General features: G+C 43.9%; 1 protein-coding gene across 8 annotated transcripts in view; it reads right to left on the bottom strand.

The window, feature by feature from the left end:
• SMG6 (SMG6 nonsense mediated mRNA decay factor) overlaps positions 1-19,062 on the bottom strand; it is a 244,338-nt gene that overhangs the window by 23,250 nt on the left and 202,026 nt on the right. The window contains exon 3 of one of the 8 annotated variants that reach the window (XM_073235032.1): positions 3,925-4,039. The exons of the other annotated variants lie outside the window; for them this stretch is intronic. Within the exon in view, the coding sequence (XP_073091133.1) occupies positions 3,925-4,039 (115 nt within the window). The remainder of the gene's footprint in view (positions 1-3,924; positions 4,040-19,062) is intronic. 8 annotated transcript variants of the gene reach the window in all.

Genomic DNA, 19,062 nt, shown 5'->3' with positions numbered 1-19,062 from the left:
CACACGCATGCCCTCACCCACAAATCCATCTGCCTTGCTCATGCCCTCTGCTATCCATCTCTGGTCTTTGGAGTTCTCTCCTCCTGACTGACAGGGCACTCACCAAGGGAGGGGAGCCCTGCTTGATCTGTGGCTTGGAAGCTGTTAATGGCTATTTCACATAGGGAAACACTTATGTGGCTAACCATGTCACAGGGTGGCAGCTTCTTCATCACTGACTCTAGCCCACACTGAGTATCCCCTTCCACATGCTTCCCCATTCCATAATGTGAAAGGTAAAGTACTCACTTGGAAAGACTGCCTTTGAGTGTCTGCTCATTGTTTTACAGGTGCACGTTATCTCCCTTACCTGGACAAAGTCCCTCTGTCAGCAAAGACTACATTTCATACTTTTCTTACTTCCCTGGTAAGGGTGCTAAGGACAAGCAGGGCACACAGGAGGCTCATAGTAAGGACTGACAGGCACAGGGAGCTCAGCTGGGTACCACAAGAACAGATGAGGCAGGTATGAGCCATGTCCTGTGGAAATGGGACACTGTGGGAAGGAATACCACTCTGCCTGCTGGCTGGCCAGGGTGAGTGCAGCGCACACCAGTCCACTGTGTGCTCTGTGACTCCACCCTTGGCTATTTTCAGCCAAACCTGCTCTTCTCCCTGCCTAGGAGTGGCCCCTGATCACCCTTACCACTGGCTCTGGTAGCATTATACGGTCTGAACATCAGGCTAAGTACCTTGACTGCCTCCATCTGAGAGGCTGACCTAAAAGGTGTTCAGCTACCCAGAAAAGGCTTAGGAAAGGATGGCCGTCTTGAGCTAGGGTGCCCAGTCCCGGACTTGCCTCCTTGAAGGAGGAAGCTCTCCTTTGGCCAGGACAGGTAACCATGGGTTCCATCGCGTGTATTCAAACTTGTGATGAGGAAGGCTAGAAATACAGAAGCAGGGGCTAAAAGGCATTAAAGAACAGAGCTGAAATGAGTAATAGCCTGGCAGGCAGCACGCACAGTGGCCTCCCTGCATCCCCAGCCTCTCACTTGCAGAGGAAACTTCTGCATTTCCACAAGACTGCCAGTTTCCTCTCTGTGGTCTAATTTTAACCACCTTGTCGTTACAGTGTGTCAGCCACCTGACCCCACTATGACCTCTGACCTTATGCCCCAGCTACTGCTTGCACCATGGATAATTATGTAATGGGTCCAGGACTTTCCTTTTTGGTGTGAGCCTGCTACCACTGAATGGAGAGGAGGTGGGAGTTACAGGGTAAGAGGAAGACAGATAAAAAGTTTGTCAAGGTCCTAAGCTTGCCATGCCTAGGGATGGGCATAAGAAGTATGCTAGCATCCCTGCTGAGTGTGCACAGCAATCTGCCTCAAAGAGGAGTGTGTGTGCATGGGCACACATGTGCTGACAGGCAGGCAGCAGAATTCCTGCTGTGTGAGCACAGGCTGGGTGGCATGCTGAATGGCTCAGGAAAAAGTATGATTCCTGGCCAAGAGGGAGAAAGGCCATCTGTGTGGACGTGGGACTCCTGGAGATGGGGATTTCCAGAACACAGCAGGACCCAGGGACACAGACATCCTGAGCCTGCCTGGAGTACATCCTTAGAGAGTCAGGGGGAATTGTCATTTGCATGGACACAAAAGGAAAAAGGAGTGTCCCTCCTATCCCATTTTAATTTTCACCCTGTTGAGAAGGAACCTGGTTTCCTTGGGGATTTTGTCTGCTTTGGCCACTTACTCCCTCCCCTAGGGCAAGAGAACTCCTGGTTGATTCTCAAGAGGGATTTGAGCCAGTGGGTCTCTGAGCCAGTACTAAAAGGCCTGAAAGGGATTCTTCCTGTTGGGAGAGAGAAATCACCCAGCCTTTGGAAGAGTGTCCTCTCTCCTTGCAATCCAACTAGGGAGAACAGCCCAGGTTTGTACACAGTCTCCTAAAGTTTTCAAAGTGCACTCTGTATATGAGAAATGGGAGTTCTAGCTATTTAGTAGATGGGAGAACTGAGAGGTAGAAAGCCTAGGGCTTGCCCAGGTGTACAGAGAAAATGGTTGTCTCCAGCCCTCTGGCCTGCCTGCTAAAGCATTTTGCTGTACGGCAGGAAGAATGAGCCCAGCTCAGTAAGGACCATAGTTCTCTTGACCCTTTCTTTTCATGAGTTGTGAAAAAAAAGTTTAAATATGGTTAATAAGGGACATCATGACAGAAGAAGCCCTTCAAACCAGCCAACTCCGAGATGATGTTTGGGCAAGGAGGACTTCCTGGTAGGACAGGGGTTAAATCTAGGCTCCCTGCTTGGAGAGGAAGGAGTCCAGATGAAGTCTATGACATAATCCCCACAACAGCTTTGTTCATGAGCACATTTTTCCATTCTATTATCAATGAAAAACAGAGAATATAAGTGGTATGTTCATTGTAGCTCTGGGCAAATTGTAGATTCTCTAGGGGAGAAAGAGCTGGGTGAGAGAGGCCTCCTTCCTGGGCTGTTAACAGGTTGGGCAGGACTGAAACTAGAGGTGGGGATATCCCAGGGAACAGGGACCCAGAATCTTCTCGTGGCAGTCATGGCCTTTCTAGAAGGAGACTCATTGCACAGGACATTATCAGAAATTCCAAAGTTAATAGACAAAATGTCTCACATAAATACTCCAGAAAAGAAAGTGGTGCTTTAGGTTAGGCAAGAGCTGAATGAAAGAAAGGTACCCAGAGAAAGCCCCTTTCCCTTCCCCTGAAGACCATCTGAGGCAGCCCATCAGTGGGAACTGAAACCTCTAGCTTCAGGGCTCCAGTTATCACCCAGATCAGGTCCACACGCAAAGAACAAAGCAGAAAGGAAAACTGAAAGTGAGATGTGGCAAGGCGATTACAGGAGCCTGTCCTGTCCCAGGCTCAGTTCCTTAGAGAGATAATGTGGGTATGCACAGGGTAAGTAGAAGGCTGGAGCTAAGCGGAAGGTTAAGTTTTGAGGAAAGCAGAAAGAAACCTGTAGGTCAAGAGAGAAGAGGGAAGGCAGACTGAGCTACCAGTCAGGGTAACCTTGGAGGGGGATGAGCAAAGAATGGAATTCTCTGAAAACTAAAGCCACTCAGCAGGAGATGGCAGCCTGGGTAGAGATGCCCAGGAAGGAACAGAAAAAAGAGAGCTAAGCCGTCTTATGGAAGATAGGGAAGGGCAAGAGAGAGAGAAAAGGAAATGAGCACCAGGCACCACAGACTGATATACTCTGCATTGCAAGACTTAACAGCCCAGTGCAGCCCCGGAGGGAGGGAGAAAATCCCTGATCCAGCCAGGAAAAAAGGAGGGACGGTGAGAGGGCTGAACCAGGCCTCTTGAGCTCTAAAGAATGAGGGACTCACTCCATCTTTACTGGGTCCGTTTTCTCCAAACAGGCCTCTTGGGAGGCATGAACATTACAGTGGCTGGTTAGGTTTTGCAAAATTTCCTTTTCTGAACTTCTGGTTTGGGAGAAACAGAATTTAAACTTGCACTATCAGCCAGTTATATTTTTCTTGGTTTTAAAAAGTCCTGCTTGCTACTGCTCCTCTGGTTAAAGAGAAAAATCTCACGGGTTTCCCCTACAAACTCAAGTTTACAGGTTGTTTTCCTTGTTTCTCTAAATGGAGCCAATTATTCTCACATTTGTTGAAACCTTCAATCAAACTTTATAGCTTGTTAATTTTACAAATGTCCTTAGAGCAAATAAGATGCAGACAGGAAAGTGAAGTCTTGCTGAGATTATTAAGAAAGCTTAAAATAGCCTACAATTCCACAAGCTGGTAAAATACAGGCTGCTAGGCTGGCTTCTAAGGTCAATTAGCAATGGGTTAATTATCATCTTTACTGAGCCAAGCCTACAGCATTGGCTATACAGGAAACTGAACTCACACTAAAGTGTTTTCATAAACTGGGTATCTCTAGTTATGCACGACTCACCCTCACAGGAGACTCACCCTCACAGGGTGGGTAGGACAATTCTGTAGTGGCCAAGGATGGGTCAGCCTGAGAAGAGGTCTGCCAGTGAAAGTTCAGACACAGGAATCCTCTGGAGCTGGGAGGACAGAGGAAATGGTTTATTCACATTCTTAGTGGGAGGAGCTTCCAGGCAGGGATGGACTCCAGGGACAGGAGGGAAGCTGGCCACAAGGATGCACAATCATTCTGAAGTCAGAGGCAGCAGCTTATGAGAAGACAGACATTCACAGCCTATCCGAATCAGAACAAACTGGCACTGAACTGTGAGAGAGGGTCATGGGTCACAGAAGAAAGGAAGAACCTGTAGGTGCTGAATGACAGAGGGGACAGTGGGAAAAAAAGCATGAGTCCTTGTGCCAAGCGCCTGTCCTGACCACCTCTGGGCAGACTGTTCAAAGTGATCCACTCAATCAGCACTTCACTCTTTCCCTATTGCCACTGCAACAGGATCTCATTTCTATGCAGGGTAGCTAAGCAAAGGCCTGTCCTGTCACTTGTGATCCCAATATCCAGACCCCACCCTCCCTAGTCCTATGGTTGGTCTGTGCTAGCTGAGGGGTCAGTGGGTCACAAGATGAAATGCTTGTATCTAGCCAACCAACAGCAGAATAATTTTGTGTCTGGTTCCAATGGCTGCATTTTCTTCTTAATGGCGGCAGTGTGAGCAGCGTGGCAGTTACCAATCAGCTGGCAGTGCACAGACGGCTGTTCAGAGTGGTGTGGCAGCCCGCCTGCCCCACCCATATGCACTGTGAGAGTACAGGCGCTGCTCCTAAGTCTCCCAGACAGGAGTGGGTGGGACTGGCAAATGGTTAGATAGGAAGACTTCATGACAGGGGAAGAGGCTATTTCAATAGTTTTATTGAAGATTCCAAAAGGTACGATACTTGGCTATGTTAGCACTGGAGGAGCGTCAGGAGAACAGAAGAGTTGTGGAGTACATACTGGTGGTGAAAAGGTAAGTACAGTAGGAAAAATGGGTCCATTCAGGGAAGAGGCAAGTTGAGGCAGTACAGGGGGTTGGTCAAGTGCCTGGGCTTCCTAGTCAGAGAGATCTGAGTTCAAGTCTTAACTGCCACTTTCTAACTACGTGCCCTCAGACAAGTTACTCAACATCTCTGAGCCTTTGTTTGCTGAAGTAGTTTGTGAGGTTTAAAAAAGATAACACATACCAAATATTTAGTAAGGTGCCTGGGCCCAGTAAATGCTCAGTAAATGAGTGGTTGTTCCTTTTTTTCCTTGCTGCCTTGCTCAGAGGTGGGAGGGACACACTGCCTAACACCACTGAGCTGTGTGGAAGCCAGACACAGGGGTAAGGAAGGAAGTATGGGGCTGGCACACAGCCTAGGGCTGAGTGGAGTGGCCCTGGAATGCTCACCTAGCTGTTGAAGTTGCTGAAATATTTTATTCAGAGATAAGGTGCTAGATCCAGGCTGTTGGGCAGGTCACTGGTGAAGGGAAGGCCTGGCCTCTCTCTAGCTGTCCCTCCTCTTACTCTCCAAACAGATTCTTGGACCTACCATAGGCATGCAGGCATTCTACTGAGTCTAGAGAGGCCCCACGGGTCTGGGCTCTGGGACAAGCATGCCACTAATGCACGTATCAGAAATAAAATCCTGTAGTAAACATCATGACTGTCTTGCCCATCTGGTCCCTTCATGTTGGGGTGTGGGCGGTGGCTTTGCCTTTGTTAATGGTACCATCCTTAAATGAGATGCAGCTGGATCCTTGCTCCAGGTCTCTCAATACAAGAGAAATGATGAGAAAATGCCCAATGTAACATTTTCTACTTACCTGAACTTCCTGAGCATGGAATTCTGAACAAAGCCAGATAAGAGCCTGGGCTCTCCTGGGTAGAGTACAGTTTGCTCTTCTTGAACTGCTCCCTGATGTAGATAAACTATTCTCTTCTAGAGCTCTGAGCTTTGGCTTTATGAGCAAGGTGGCTTCTCAACAGTGAGCGTGTCGCACAGAGCAAACTATAGGCAGCAGTAGCTCAGACTGCAGTCCAATCCGCTTCCCCCTGTGGAGTGCTCTGAGAGCAGCCACCCACATTGGCACGGGTTAGGGGTGGATACTGGCACTGCCAACACAAGCCTTTCAGGTCTAGCTGGCTTCAGCTGGTCTGAAACCTGAACACAGGCGTTGGGGCCCTCACTTACTGAACCAGCAGGGGAGGCTACAAGCTCAGCCCCTGGGGATGAAAGTTCTCGAGTCTGTCTCAGTCTGCAAATATCCACACGCAGTCTGTTTCTACACTGCCACTTAGTTCTGTGCCAGCAGCACTGTATCTTAGGCTCTAGTCACCCTGAGCTGCATTTTTATTTGCCTTTTAGAGAGCTGGGATCAGGAGACTACCCTTTAGGTTTGTGTTCAGGCTCCTTCTTCAAATTTATTCCTAGTTTTATTTATTTTGTGTGTGTGGGGGGAGTGCCCTTTCTGAGACATCTGCAGCATTCAATACATTTAGTCAACATTCAATTCACCAAATATTTACTAAGTGTTTACTGTGTGCACAAGGCACTGTTCTAGACCCTGAGGATTCAGCTGAGAACAAAGTAAACTCAGTGCTCCAGTGGAAGGTTGGTCACATTCAGATTAGGTACATCAAAGACTCCCTGGATCAAGGGAGAAATACATCTTCCCCCTACTCCTCTCCCATTACCTACAGCACTCAGGAGGGCAGAATTCTTACTCTTCTTCCCTCAAGAGAGGAGGAAGAGGCAGCCTGAAGAGAAGAAAAGCTCCTTGCAGAGACCTGGCACACTGCTCCTTTATCTCTTTTAGGCAGATAGGTCTTGAGGAAGTCCAGATGGAGAATTAATTCCCTTGGGATCAGCCTTGCTACAAGATGAAACCCCAATCTCTCTTAAGGCTTTCCATGATCTGTTCACCCCCCCCCAACCCCCCCACTGTTATGTTACCACTGGCACTTGCTTATAACTTAATCCTTAACTCTAGGCCCCAGCAACCCTGTTTGATACTTCCCTGCATATGATTTGCTCCCTTTAGTACCTCTGAGACTGTACAGGTTATTCCACCAACCTATACCTTTATGCAATCAATTCATTCTCTCACTTTTAAGATTGACAAAAAGTCTTAGCCTTGTCTTTTCAAGAAGGCCTTTTTCTGGCTTGCCAGTTCACTGCCTACAAATTTTTCCAAAGGCTCTGCTATGTGACAGGGGCTATGCTAGACATTCTAGGCACACAAAAGAGAACAAGGCAATGCAGCCCTGCACAGGACTTTCAATCCAGAGGGTGATTCCACAGTAACCTATATTGACCACTTCCAGGTCCACAGGTGTTCCTTCAGCACCTGTGGGTTAGACCCACACTGCACCCATCTTCTCTGACCTGATCAGCAGCCCTTAACATCTGTATTACTTACATGCCACAAAGTGAGTTACTGATCAGAATCACACTAGGCCCCTCTCTGTCACTGCCTAGTGAACCAACGCTTTCTTGAATATTTCAGGTGGAGAGGATTCAAGATCCTGGGGAAGCTTTAAAAACCATTATTCCTTAATGTTTAAGACACACAGAAGTAATACTTGTTATTACCTACTTTTTTTTTTCCTGTTAGCTTCCAGTCTTGACCAGGCTGTATGAGAGGTCTGTTACTGTCCTAAATCTACAAGGGGGTTCATCTCCTAGGAGAGAATCCATTCCATTTTTCGACATTTCTAACTGGTAGAAATATCTATACCTTTTAAGCTCAAATCTGTTTCCCAGTACTTCTAATTCTGTTCTCTGTGGCCACATAAAAAAACTCGAATTTTGCTTCTACCTGACTGGCCTCCAATTATTCAAAGTCAGCTATGTTCTTTAGCTTAAACAGTCCCACTCCCTTCAACTGGTCCTCATTTCAGCTGTCTCCTCAACATCCTGCTTATTCTTTTACTAAGACCTTCACTAAGACATGTGCCTCCTAGAATGAGTGCCCATGTGTGGTCTGGCAGCAGAGCACAGAGCGCAGTGACCCTCCTTGTTCTGTCTGGATACCTCAATACTATGAAGAGGCCAAAATGGCACTGGTCTGATTCACCACCTCTGCTAATGACACACTGTGAGCCTTTAATCAACAAATCCCCAAATTGTTTTCACATATGTGGCTAAAGAATAGCTCCTCCACCCCCCATTACTTGGAAACCCTCTACTATTCCCTTTATAACATTCCTTCACTGAGGTCTCCCTATGCATTAAAAAACCCTACTATGTGGTACTGTACCACATGTTATTAGCTATGTGTAGCAGACTTTTTGGATAAGGTAGGACTTTTACATTTATTCTTGTTTGAATTCATCTTGTTATTTACTTCTTTCATTGTAGCCTATTAGGTTATCCTTGGATCCTAAATTTGTCATCTGAGTATGTATTCCCTCTCAAGTTCACGACATCCATAAATTTGATCTGTTGATTTGTTTATGCTTATCTTTCTCCCATTAATCTATCCTGTTTTCTCTCCTAAGTAAGATTTCTGAGGGCAGGCACTGTAATTTGTACACACACACACACACACACACAGATGTGTGTGTGTGATATTTATAGAAAAATATATCCGCAGCACCTACTATAGACTATGGGTACTTGAACAACATGGATTACATCACAGAGGGGTGCCAGCCACATTGTACACTATGTGAACCATGCTCCTTGCATTCTGCAACACAGATGCCCTGGGCAGACTGAGAAGGTCTTTCTGCTTTGGGTGGTGTTCCCCACGGAGGCTCAGGCTCAGTAAAGGATAGGTGCTCTCTTTTGTCAGGCTGCCTACAGAGTTTCTAGTCTGAAATAAGACACCACAAGAAGCCAAGCTTTGGCATGTTTCCCCTTGTCTAACTGGAGGCTGTTGCCCCAGGGTAAGGTGTCACACATCTCAGCAAGAGCTGAGAGGCATGCTCTTCAGAGCACTGATGTCATCTGAGAAATAATTACCCCGTACCTCAAAACCTGTGGGGGCACAGCATATTAAAAATATGGCATACAGAAATTCTCTAAGATTAGGGCTGAGGTAGAAGGCCACTTTAAGTGGCATTTTCAGGTCCTACATTTAAAGTCCTATATCTGAAAGGTGGCCCACACCTCATAGTTGGGACTTTACACAGGCTTTGCTAACTAGGAAAAAGTATAGTAAAGCAAATGCCTGCACACAGAAGTCCAAGAAATATTAGTTCATTTTTCTTCATCTATAAACACTAAAAAGAATAAAAAAAAAAAACCCACTTGCATCAGAATCACATGGTAAGCTAGTTAAAAACATGGATTCCAGGACTCCATTTTGTACTAAATGAGTATTTTTGGGGGTAGAGCCTTGGAATGTGTACCTTGAACAAGAGTACCAGGTAACTGTGAATCCTGATATTTGAGAATCACAGCTTTAAAAGGCTGCAAGGTGGTCACAATCTTAGTCCACTCTTCAAAATGCAACTCTACCTTAGCTAAGGTACAAAAAAATTACATTACATTTTTCATTTTTACTTTTAGGATCTAGAAAACCTCAGCACCTATGACACAGTGACTATTACATTCAGAGAATGATAACAGAGATGAGGAAACTGATACTGGAGTAAACTAAATAAGATTTGAAGCCAGACACAATGACTTCCCAGTCCACTGTTCTTGCCACCTCACCAGAGTCTTGGGAGACCACAATAGGGTCTTTGAAGGCCGAACGACAAAACCTGCTGTGTGCTCCGCTCACGGTTACTAGTTTCAGCCAACATTCAGCGAAGGGCTGCTTCATGTCAGGCATTGTGTGAAATTATTTACATGTACCAACTCATCTAATCCCCACCACAGCCCCATGAAGTAGTACAGAAGATAAAATCAAGGCACAGAGAAGTAACTTGCTCAAGGTTCGGCAGCTAGTAAGTGGAGGAGCTGGAATGTGTCTCTGCTTTTATTTAGTGTTCCAACTTCCCTAGGCTCTCAGTGGATCCAGAGCATTCACCTGTGCTTCAGGCAGAGACTCTCACAATCCCCACAAGCGGAAGACCTCGCCTAGTATAGAATACAAAGGGGCAGCCCCTTGTTGCTAGTTTCCTGAAGACTGAACTCCTTCTGGGCTTGGTGTACTCCTCCTGGGCAGCTGACATACCACGGGTCTGGGGAGAGCAGGGTTGAAAGAAAAGTTCACCTCATCTTCCCCTAACGTGTGTGATTTTGGACAAGTTACTAAACCTTGTTTGTGCAGATGATGCAGAAGGTCTCTTTCCATGATTCTGGGCAGTCATTTTGGAAAGGAGGAGAGAAAAGACAGTTCTGCCACTGGCCTTGATGCTGGAGCTCAGCTCTGTCACAGGGAACAGTGCCAAGAGCTGGGCTTGGCCTTTTTAGAAGGGCTAAGATTCAGAATCTGAACTAACATTGAGAGGCTGCAGATAATTCCTGATGGAAAAAGCTGGTATAGGTTCTTCACATATGATAAGCTGTTGAGGAAGGCTTGGAGAATTTTATAGAATCATTAGCACAGTGCTCCCCTTTGGCCACAGAGCAGAGGAAGAAACAGCAGACCAGTTTATAAAGCTCCAGAGCGGAAAATTTCTGTTGGTATCCAAACTAAGTTTTTGGCTTTCTGTGAGGTTTGGAAAGACTTATACTGATGTTTTAATCACCTGTTTAGTGTTCTGAAGACTCTTGTCAGCGGCCTCACTGAGCTTGCTCCAGCAGGCAATGGGGAGCTGCTGGCTCACACACTGATCTTTCTGTCAGCCATTTCTTTCCCATGGCCACTTCTGGTACCCTGTAGCTCCCCCCAGGCCACTTGGAGGGTACGGGCCAAACCTTTATGCCCTGTAGGAGGCTGAGGACAAGCTTTCTGGCTAACTTGTCACCAGAACTAAAGCCAGGAAAGGTTCCTTAAGAAAAGCCAAGGTGCAAAGAAGTAAGGAGTGGTCTCTGGAGGCCATTGTGCCAGCAATGTTTCTGTGGTGGCACAGAGGTAACTGGCTTACCTTCTAGGAGAATCACCATCTGGCCAGTCGAAAGCTCTTGCGTACTGATCATGAAGGAAGTCCTCACAAGTGAAAAAGAATACTGAACAAACTCAAGGAAGGGCATATTCTAGAAATAAAAACTCATATCAGCATGCAATGAGACCATTAAGGAGATGCAGAGCACTGGCACATAGAACAAGCCAGCATCTTACTTCCTCTGCTGTTTTTACTGGTCACAGCTTCTCGGTGGCTGAAACATCCTATTGTACTGGGAAAGCTGTGGTGGTGGTGAAATGGTGACTGATGGTTGCTAAGCACTGTGTTATTTCATTTGATTATCACAGTAATCCCTTGAGACAGAAGGAGGAAGAGGAAATTGAGGCTCGAAGGAAACAAACAGCTAGTAAGTGGTGAAGTAGGAATGTGAACCCAGATTTGTCCTACTCCAGTCTGTACTCAGTCTGTTAGGCTTTGTAGCCTCTTAGGAAGGTAATGGTACTTTTGGAGAAAGAGCCTACTTCAAGCGCTTTTCACTAGCAGATACACATCCCCTGGCTCAGCAGCAGCCCAAAGGCCCACCCACCCCCAGGACAAGATAAACTGTTCTAATGAACCTGCATTTAGATGAACACAAACCAAATGGGTACTTAGCCAAGCCACAGGCAAGAACAGAGATACTGAAATTAAAAATTTCTCAGCGTACCTGCCCTAAAAGGAGCTTTATCATAAGGTTAACTTCATTTCCCTGGACACAGTATGGGCAAAACCTCAGCTGATGAGCCACATGAATATGGGAAGTCAGTCACTGCTGGATGACAAGTAAAGATCTATATATGAGTGTCCCCAGAATTTCTACACAGAAGCACTACACAGTCTTGAACTTTGGATGTATTGTAAAGAGGAAAATCTACCAGAGAACATGGAGACAAGACAAAGGAAATCAAAGTTTCCTCCTTCCACCTGGCACCCAAAGGCTGCACAAATCTGTTAATCCAAGAAACTATCACTGTACAAGCAACGGGGTGTGTTGTTCACCTGGCAACCCTTGATCCTGGAGTAATATATGAAAGCAGAGAAGAAAAAGAACAGTAGTTTACTTCTCAACAGAGAGACCAGGCTTAGGGGGGAGATGCTGATTTCTGATTGAGTTCTCAGCGAGTATTTCCCCACTACAAAATTTTCTCTTTCCTTCTCTGTTCTTTCCAGGGAAAGCTTCTTCAACTGTGTTCTCTCTAGCTGAGAGTTAACTTCCCTTTGTCTGGACAGACCACTCCACACATGCCATTGTTCCTTGCCCTGTTATGCCAGAGTTCAAGCAGATAATCTACAAACATGGCTTTTAATGGAGAAAGGGAGGGGTCTCTCAAGGAAACTCTGCTTACTGAGGGAAAAGAGACTTCTACAGTGGCAAATGGCACATAATGCCCTTCCACAGCCACTGCAGAGGAATCTACTTACAAAGGCAACAGTTAGAAAGAGAAGAGAGAAAAGGAAGGGAAAGAGAGGAAGATCATGACCAGAGAGGTCTTAAGTCCACAGGAATAACTGTGGAGATGAAGGAAGGGCTGTCTCATCATGAGGGCAAAATTAACCAGACCCATCTGGTTATGACAGAAGGAGGGGATGCTGGGATAACGGATGGGGACAGAAGCTTAGAGTCCACTGCAATACATGAGGGATGTAGGAGAGAAGAGTCCCAAAGCTGATGACAAGGCAGACAGGAAACTTACATGTCCATGCTTACAGGAAAGAAAGTGAAATTCTAGGTCTTCTATTTTCTGCACGATTTTGAATAGGTGTCTGAAGTTCACCCTCTTCTCAAGGATGTGCTGACAGCTGGGAATACTGCCCATCAGGTCAGGTAAGACAGGGGTCCAGACCTCTCCAGGAGTTCATAAAGAGGGTTCAGTAAGGACTCAAACCATGATCCAAAACATAAGTGGGACTGCCATTTCCTGTTGGGTTTCCATGCTATAAAAACATGGGGGAGAAATACCAACTGCAAAATGCTTGGTCTTCTGAGGAAAATGGAGTATGCAGTGTAGCCGGCTCCAGATCCTGACTTGTAAATCTAAGTGAGAACTAGTTGTTAGCTGCTAGAGGATTATAGTGTTAAAAAGACATTCCACCACCCAGCCTGCCAGCCTTTCTGCTCACTGTCTGTGGACTTCCAGGGAGCTGACGACAAAGTCTGTAGGAAGGGCAGCCTTGGGCTTTGGCAGCTCCTTCTGGACCCCAGTTCACTGTCCTGTTCTTAAACAGCTCTGATGGAACAAGCCATCTGTGAGGGTTATTTAGCTTGGAACTTGAAGAAGGTGAGGATGTGGAAAAAATAAACCGAGCAGCCAAAGGATGGGGCCAGAAACAGAGAGAAGGCAGGTAGCATGTTCGTGGGACTATGTGCCAGGGCCGAGAGTGGGGTGGGATTGCAGAAAGGAATGGTGCTGAAAGGAGGCCAGCATGGGAAGCACTGGAACTCCCAGGACAGCATGATTTTATTTCCAAAGTGGTGTTTTGTTGTTTTCCTCCAAGGGCTCACAAACCCTCACGTTAGGGTTTCCATTACAGGAGATACTGGGGTAATGTAACTGCAAGCACACCTGCCTGGCCTTCTGAAAAATTATTTGAATCCTGTTTTATTTTTTGCTGGGCCTGAATCTTAGTTTGAAAGGTAAATATAACAGGTTTTCCATATCTAAAGCCACAGGATAATGGCAAGAGCTGAAAGGGTAGAAAATGGAGATGGTGGAGGATTTGAGGGAATCCTTAAGAATTACAGAAAACAGCAACAGAAACTACAGGATGATCTGAAGAGATACATGGGAATCTGTTATAGGACTGGGTTGTAACAGGTCGTTTTTTTGAAGTCAACTTTCCCCTCCACTCACTATGAATAACATATGCATTGAAAGAGACTTTTATTTTAATATCTAGGCATTTTTGCTTACGTTATCTCTTGTAATCCTTACTGAAATCTTATGAAGGGACTACTGTCACCCCATTTTTACAGAAAGTAAACTCAATTCTAGACAGAATAAAAAACTTACATGGAGTTCTCTTATGACCAGAACAGAGCACAATGAAGATTATGATTTTTTATCTAAATCAGGGAGATGTATATTTCTGCAGGACATTCTGGCAAAATGACATTGGAGTTGATGGTATCTCATCTGATGCATTCCTGATCACCAAGCCTATGTGGTGTGGTATAGCTTCACAGGATTTGAAAGACCAAAAAGCTGTTTTAGAATGTATTTCCGATTCTTTATTGTATCTTTCCAAGTCATCAGGCTAAGAATAGGCTTAGAGAGAGCAAGCCAGTAACTATGAATGTTGCTTACTATACTTCTGAAGCACACACATAGAAAGACAAGCAAACAGTTATAAACTACTTTGAAGTATAGTTTCAGAGCTTCATACTGATAAGACAGAAAGAGGAACAAAATTTCTGTACCAGCCTGTACTAGGGAAACCTACACACAGCCTGAACTTTTTTTGAATAGAGAACACAGAGCTGTCACTTACTTCTTACTACTTAGATTAAAGCCATTTTTGCTGCTGACAAACTAGAAAAGAAGTTCAGTGAGAGTATGTATTGTAGGAGGCACTGGAGACATGGTGGCACATTGGCTTCAAGTACCAGGCCAAACTGAAGCTGCTTAGTAATATGTAGTTTAAACACACGGCACATGGTAAAAACAAATGTACAAAGGGCTAAATTTTTTATTTTTTGGTATAATTAATTTACAATTACATGAGGAACATTATGTTTACTAGACTCCCCCCATCACCAAGTCCCCCCCTACAAACCCCATTACAGTCACTGTCCATCAGCGTAGTAAGATGCTGTAGAATCACTACTTGTCTTCTCTGTGTTGCACAGCCCTCCTTGTGCACCACCCCCACATTATACATGCTATTCATAATGCCCCCTTTCTTCCCACCCCTCCGTATCCCTCCCTTCCCACCCATCCTCTTCAGTCCGTTTCCCTTTGGTAACTGTTAGTCCATTCTTGGGTTCTGTGTTTCTGCTGTTGTTTTGTTCCTTCAGTTTTTTCTTTGTTCTTATACTCCACATATGAGTGAAATCATTTGGTATTTGTCTTTCTCTGCCTGTGAAGGGCCAAATTTTGAAACAAAAATTTCCCACCTCTGGTTTCTAGACCCTCTGGTTCCTCAGCCCTGTTACCAGTTTCTGGTATGTCCTTCAGAGAGATATTATGCATATACTGCCATATATCATTAACTGTTGGCTCTCCCTATACCTTGTATAAATATATATCACATAAATGGTTATATACTTGGCCATTTTTTTTTGCTACTTTTAAAAAACTGAACAGCATATCTTAGAAATCATCAACATCATTTGTGAAACACATTTCATACCAAACACTAAAGATCATTAACAAGTTTCTGGAACTGATCCAGAAAACCTTATGTATTTATCACAACAGAGTTTCTCTGTGTTGAGAGGACTGAGAAACCTAGAAAAGGAAGCAAAGAAAAGCAGATAGGAAAAAACCCTGTTCATCAGTCATCATCCAGTCCAAGAGGACTGGGAGTAGTCAGTAACAAAAGACCCCTCAACCAGGGTCTCAAATGACAAAAGGCTGGGCAAGAGGGAATATATTTATATGTCAGAAAATAATATAAAAAGTACATCTATGTACTCTAGTCTTCATATTTCCCTGGAAGAGCTCCCACTCAACATAAGGAGGATCTTCAACAAAGCTGAAGGCCAGAGACAAACATTGCAACATTTTTTACTGTGAAAACTAAACTACATAAATTCCATACCATGTGTAGCCCAGTTGTAAGGCCTTCTACATCTGAAGCCTTAGGCATCATTTGTGAGTCCAGTCTTCTTGTCAGAGACCCTATGTACCTACCACTGAACAGAAAATGGGACATTGGAGGTGTTTCAGGCTGATATCACAGTCTGAAGTACTACTGTGGAACAGCACCCTACTCCTGGGGGCATGTATAACTCTGCTTCCTAGACTGCATCTCCTGAAACACTTTAAGGGATTCCACTGAATTCACTCAATAAATATGTACTAAGCACCTGCTATGTGTGGCAGGCCTTATTCAAGGCACTAGGTATATTCAGTGGTCCTACTGGTTATGGAGTTTAATATTCTGGTGAGAAAAGCAAATAAATGTCAAGCCATAGGAGATACCATACAAACATAGAGTAAAAGCGTTAAAAAAAAAAGAAGAGAAAATTTGGCTGGATTATTGCAAAAATTTGTTTTAATATTCAGAGATATCTGAATACTAAAGAAGACCAAACAAAATATTTGGTCAAAGTAATGGCTAACCTTAAATTGCAGGAGGAAAGAAAAACAGATTGAAAAAAAAACTTAATAAGAGTAAGAGGGACTGAGAGCAGCAGGGTTGGGATTTTATATAGGACTGGTCCTTTATATAAGATGGACAGGGGCTCCTAGGTAAAGTATCACTGGATCAGATGTGAAGGAGTAAGCCACAAGAAGGGGGAGCCTTGTAGTGGGCTTCCTGGGCAGATAACTAGAGCACCAGAGAGCCCCTTCTCTCCTCAGAAGGGATTGCCAGCGATGCAGTGTGAATGAAGGAGAATAGGCTCTTCTAGCCCAGTGGGTGAGAGGAGAGGCCTTTGAGAGTTTATGCAGTTTGCAGGCCCTCCATGCAGTTTCTAGAGAGTTTCCATCACAGATGAAGAGTTTAATGTTGAATTTTAATTTGACCACAAATATTTACTATCCCTGAACCACAAATGCAGTATCTTCTCTGTGGTTTAGCTGGTACCACGTACATATTTATGAATCTCTGTATGTCTGCCTATTATTTAAATTTCTTATAGAAGTGCCAAGGTCTTTACTTGTGATTTACCCCTTCTTACTCCACATTAGTGGGTCTGAACTCTGATCAGGCCCAGTTCTTGGAGAAAGGAGATACTTCACAATTGAAGTTTAGGGTCTTCCTAGTTAAATTTCCTATTACTGCTTTCCTCTTCAAAAAAATATCACTTGAGGGTCAGTTGCAAGTTCTTGTTTTTGAATTACAATGTAGAAGTTGAAACATTTCTGTGCTTTTTTCCCCCACTAAATAAAGAATAAAAACCAAGTATATACTTCAGCTATATTAAAAAGCAAAACAAACAAAAAAGCTAGGTGTAATTGAGCCCTAAACTTCTAAATATGTACTCTTATTTACTTACCAATTCCTGAGAATTATGACCAGCATTAAAGTAACAAAGAATGTAGGAAACAGTCCTTGCTACTTGGCTGGATCTTTAATAAACTGGCTTGAGAAAGGACTCTGGCTCCACAGTTTCTCTTACCCAGTTGGCAAGAGAGCCGTGTGGCATTATCATCAAATAAAGGCATACAGGTAGATTGTTTGAAACTACTCAATTTCAAAATAGTCACTCCTACCCCATTCTGAGTATCTGCAATTGTCTTCATCTTTCTCAGCCCAGCTTACTCATATTCCAGTTGTGGGAGGTGGGGGAGATACCAAGCCACAGAATTGAGACCCAGCACAGAAGGACTTAAGGGGCATCTTCATGAATCAATGGATTGTTCCTTCCTGAGCTTTACAGGAGAGTAGCAGGGTTACTTGTTATGGAGTATCAAGTCATGCACATATAAATCCATGTAAGCACATTTTAAGAACAACACTCGCCTTAATAAAATGAACAGTGACTTTCAAAGATTTCAACTTGGGAGGCTAGAAACTCATTTTTTAAAAACTAGCACTGACTTGCAATTACATTGGCACTAAGTACATGCTTCTATTTTGTTCACCCTTCCAGTTTTCCACTGAAATGACTGAAAAACTGAAGAAAGCATGTATCAGTATTAGGCAACCACATATCAGAAACCATGAGGAATTTTCTGCAAGATAAACTACAGATGGGACTGGAATGAAGAAAAAGACGACTGATGTTCAATCCTTTGCCTGCTTAATGAGTACGCAGATTAGCAGTGGTACCCCACTAATGCCCTTATCTTGGAGCAACTAGGACAAGAGCCAAGGTGGGTTGTGACACACTTAGAATGGCACAACTGGATTCCACTAGGGTATCAAAAGAAACTCAGCAGATGCTGCCTTACAACTGGTATTGGCTTCTTGAGACAGAAGGAAGACAAAACTGAGGCTGGCTTCTAAAAAGACAGAAATCCCAGAATAAGAAGAGTAAATTGAGAAACTTGGTCTACCATAGCAGAAGATTTAGCTCACTGCTGTAACTACATCGCTCTAGTGTTCTTTTTGAACTCCTCTAGGAGAGTTTAACACTAGCAAATGTTCCTGAGGACAATATCAAATGTTCCTCTTTTTCCTTTATCCTACTGAAAATTTTAACAGGGACCCATCTAAGCTCTTATGAACAAGAGACTGCCTCAATCAAGATGAAAAAAAAATCACCTAACATATGAAAAGGTATTACAATTGAACAGAAGGATACTGATCTAAGGAGTAAGTAAATATGTCTCTAGGAGAGTCATTGTGAAAACTCTGGAAACTTAACTTTTAAAAAGCTAAGGTTTTAATACTTAGTAAGATTTAACAGTGATGGCAGAAGGACAGATAAATAGAGCATTAGAGTAAAATAGGAAGTTAGAAATAGACACAAATATATATAATCACCTGACAACACACAACTGCAGTTCAGTGAGGAAAATGGAACTTTCAAGAAATGGTGCTGGATCACCTGGACATCATTATGGAAAAAAATTAACCTTGCCTCTGTACCACATGCCATGAATGAAAATTAATTTGAGATGGACTATAGATATAAATGTGGACGGCAAAATAATGTAACTTCTAGAGAAAATGTGTAAGAATATCTTCATGATCTTGGAGTAGGTAAACATGTCTTAAACAGGACCACAAAAGCACTATCTGCAAAAAATTTGATTTCCTTAAAATTAAGAACTTGTGTTCATCAAGACACCATTATGAGTGAAACATTAGTCACAGACTGAGATAAGACATTTTCTCTCTCTATATATATATCCAACATGGGACTTATATTCAGCATATTAAAAAAAGATTGTATAAATCAGTAAGAAAAAGACAAAACTACCCAAGGTAAAAATAGGCAAAAATCAGGAAAAGAAACTGCACAGAAGAGGCTATCCCAAAAGACCAATAGCAGAAGAAAAAGTACTCAACAA

Source organism: Manis javanica, chromosome 4, assembly GCF_040802235.1.
Source record: "Manis javanica isolate MJ-LG chromosome 4, MJ_LKY, whole genome shotgun sequence".
NCBI lineage: Eukaryota > Metazoa > Chordata > Mammalia > Pholidota > Manidae > Manis > Manis javanica.
Note: the sequence above shows the minus strand (reverse complement) of the source record. Positions and strands in the feature narration are given on the sequence as shown.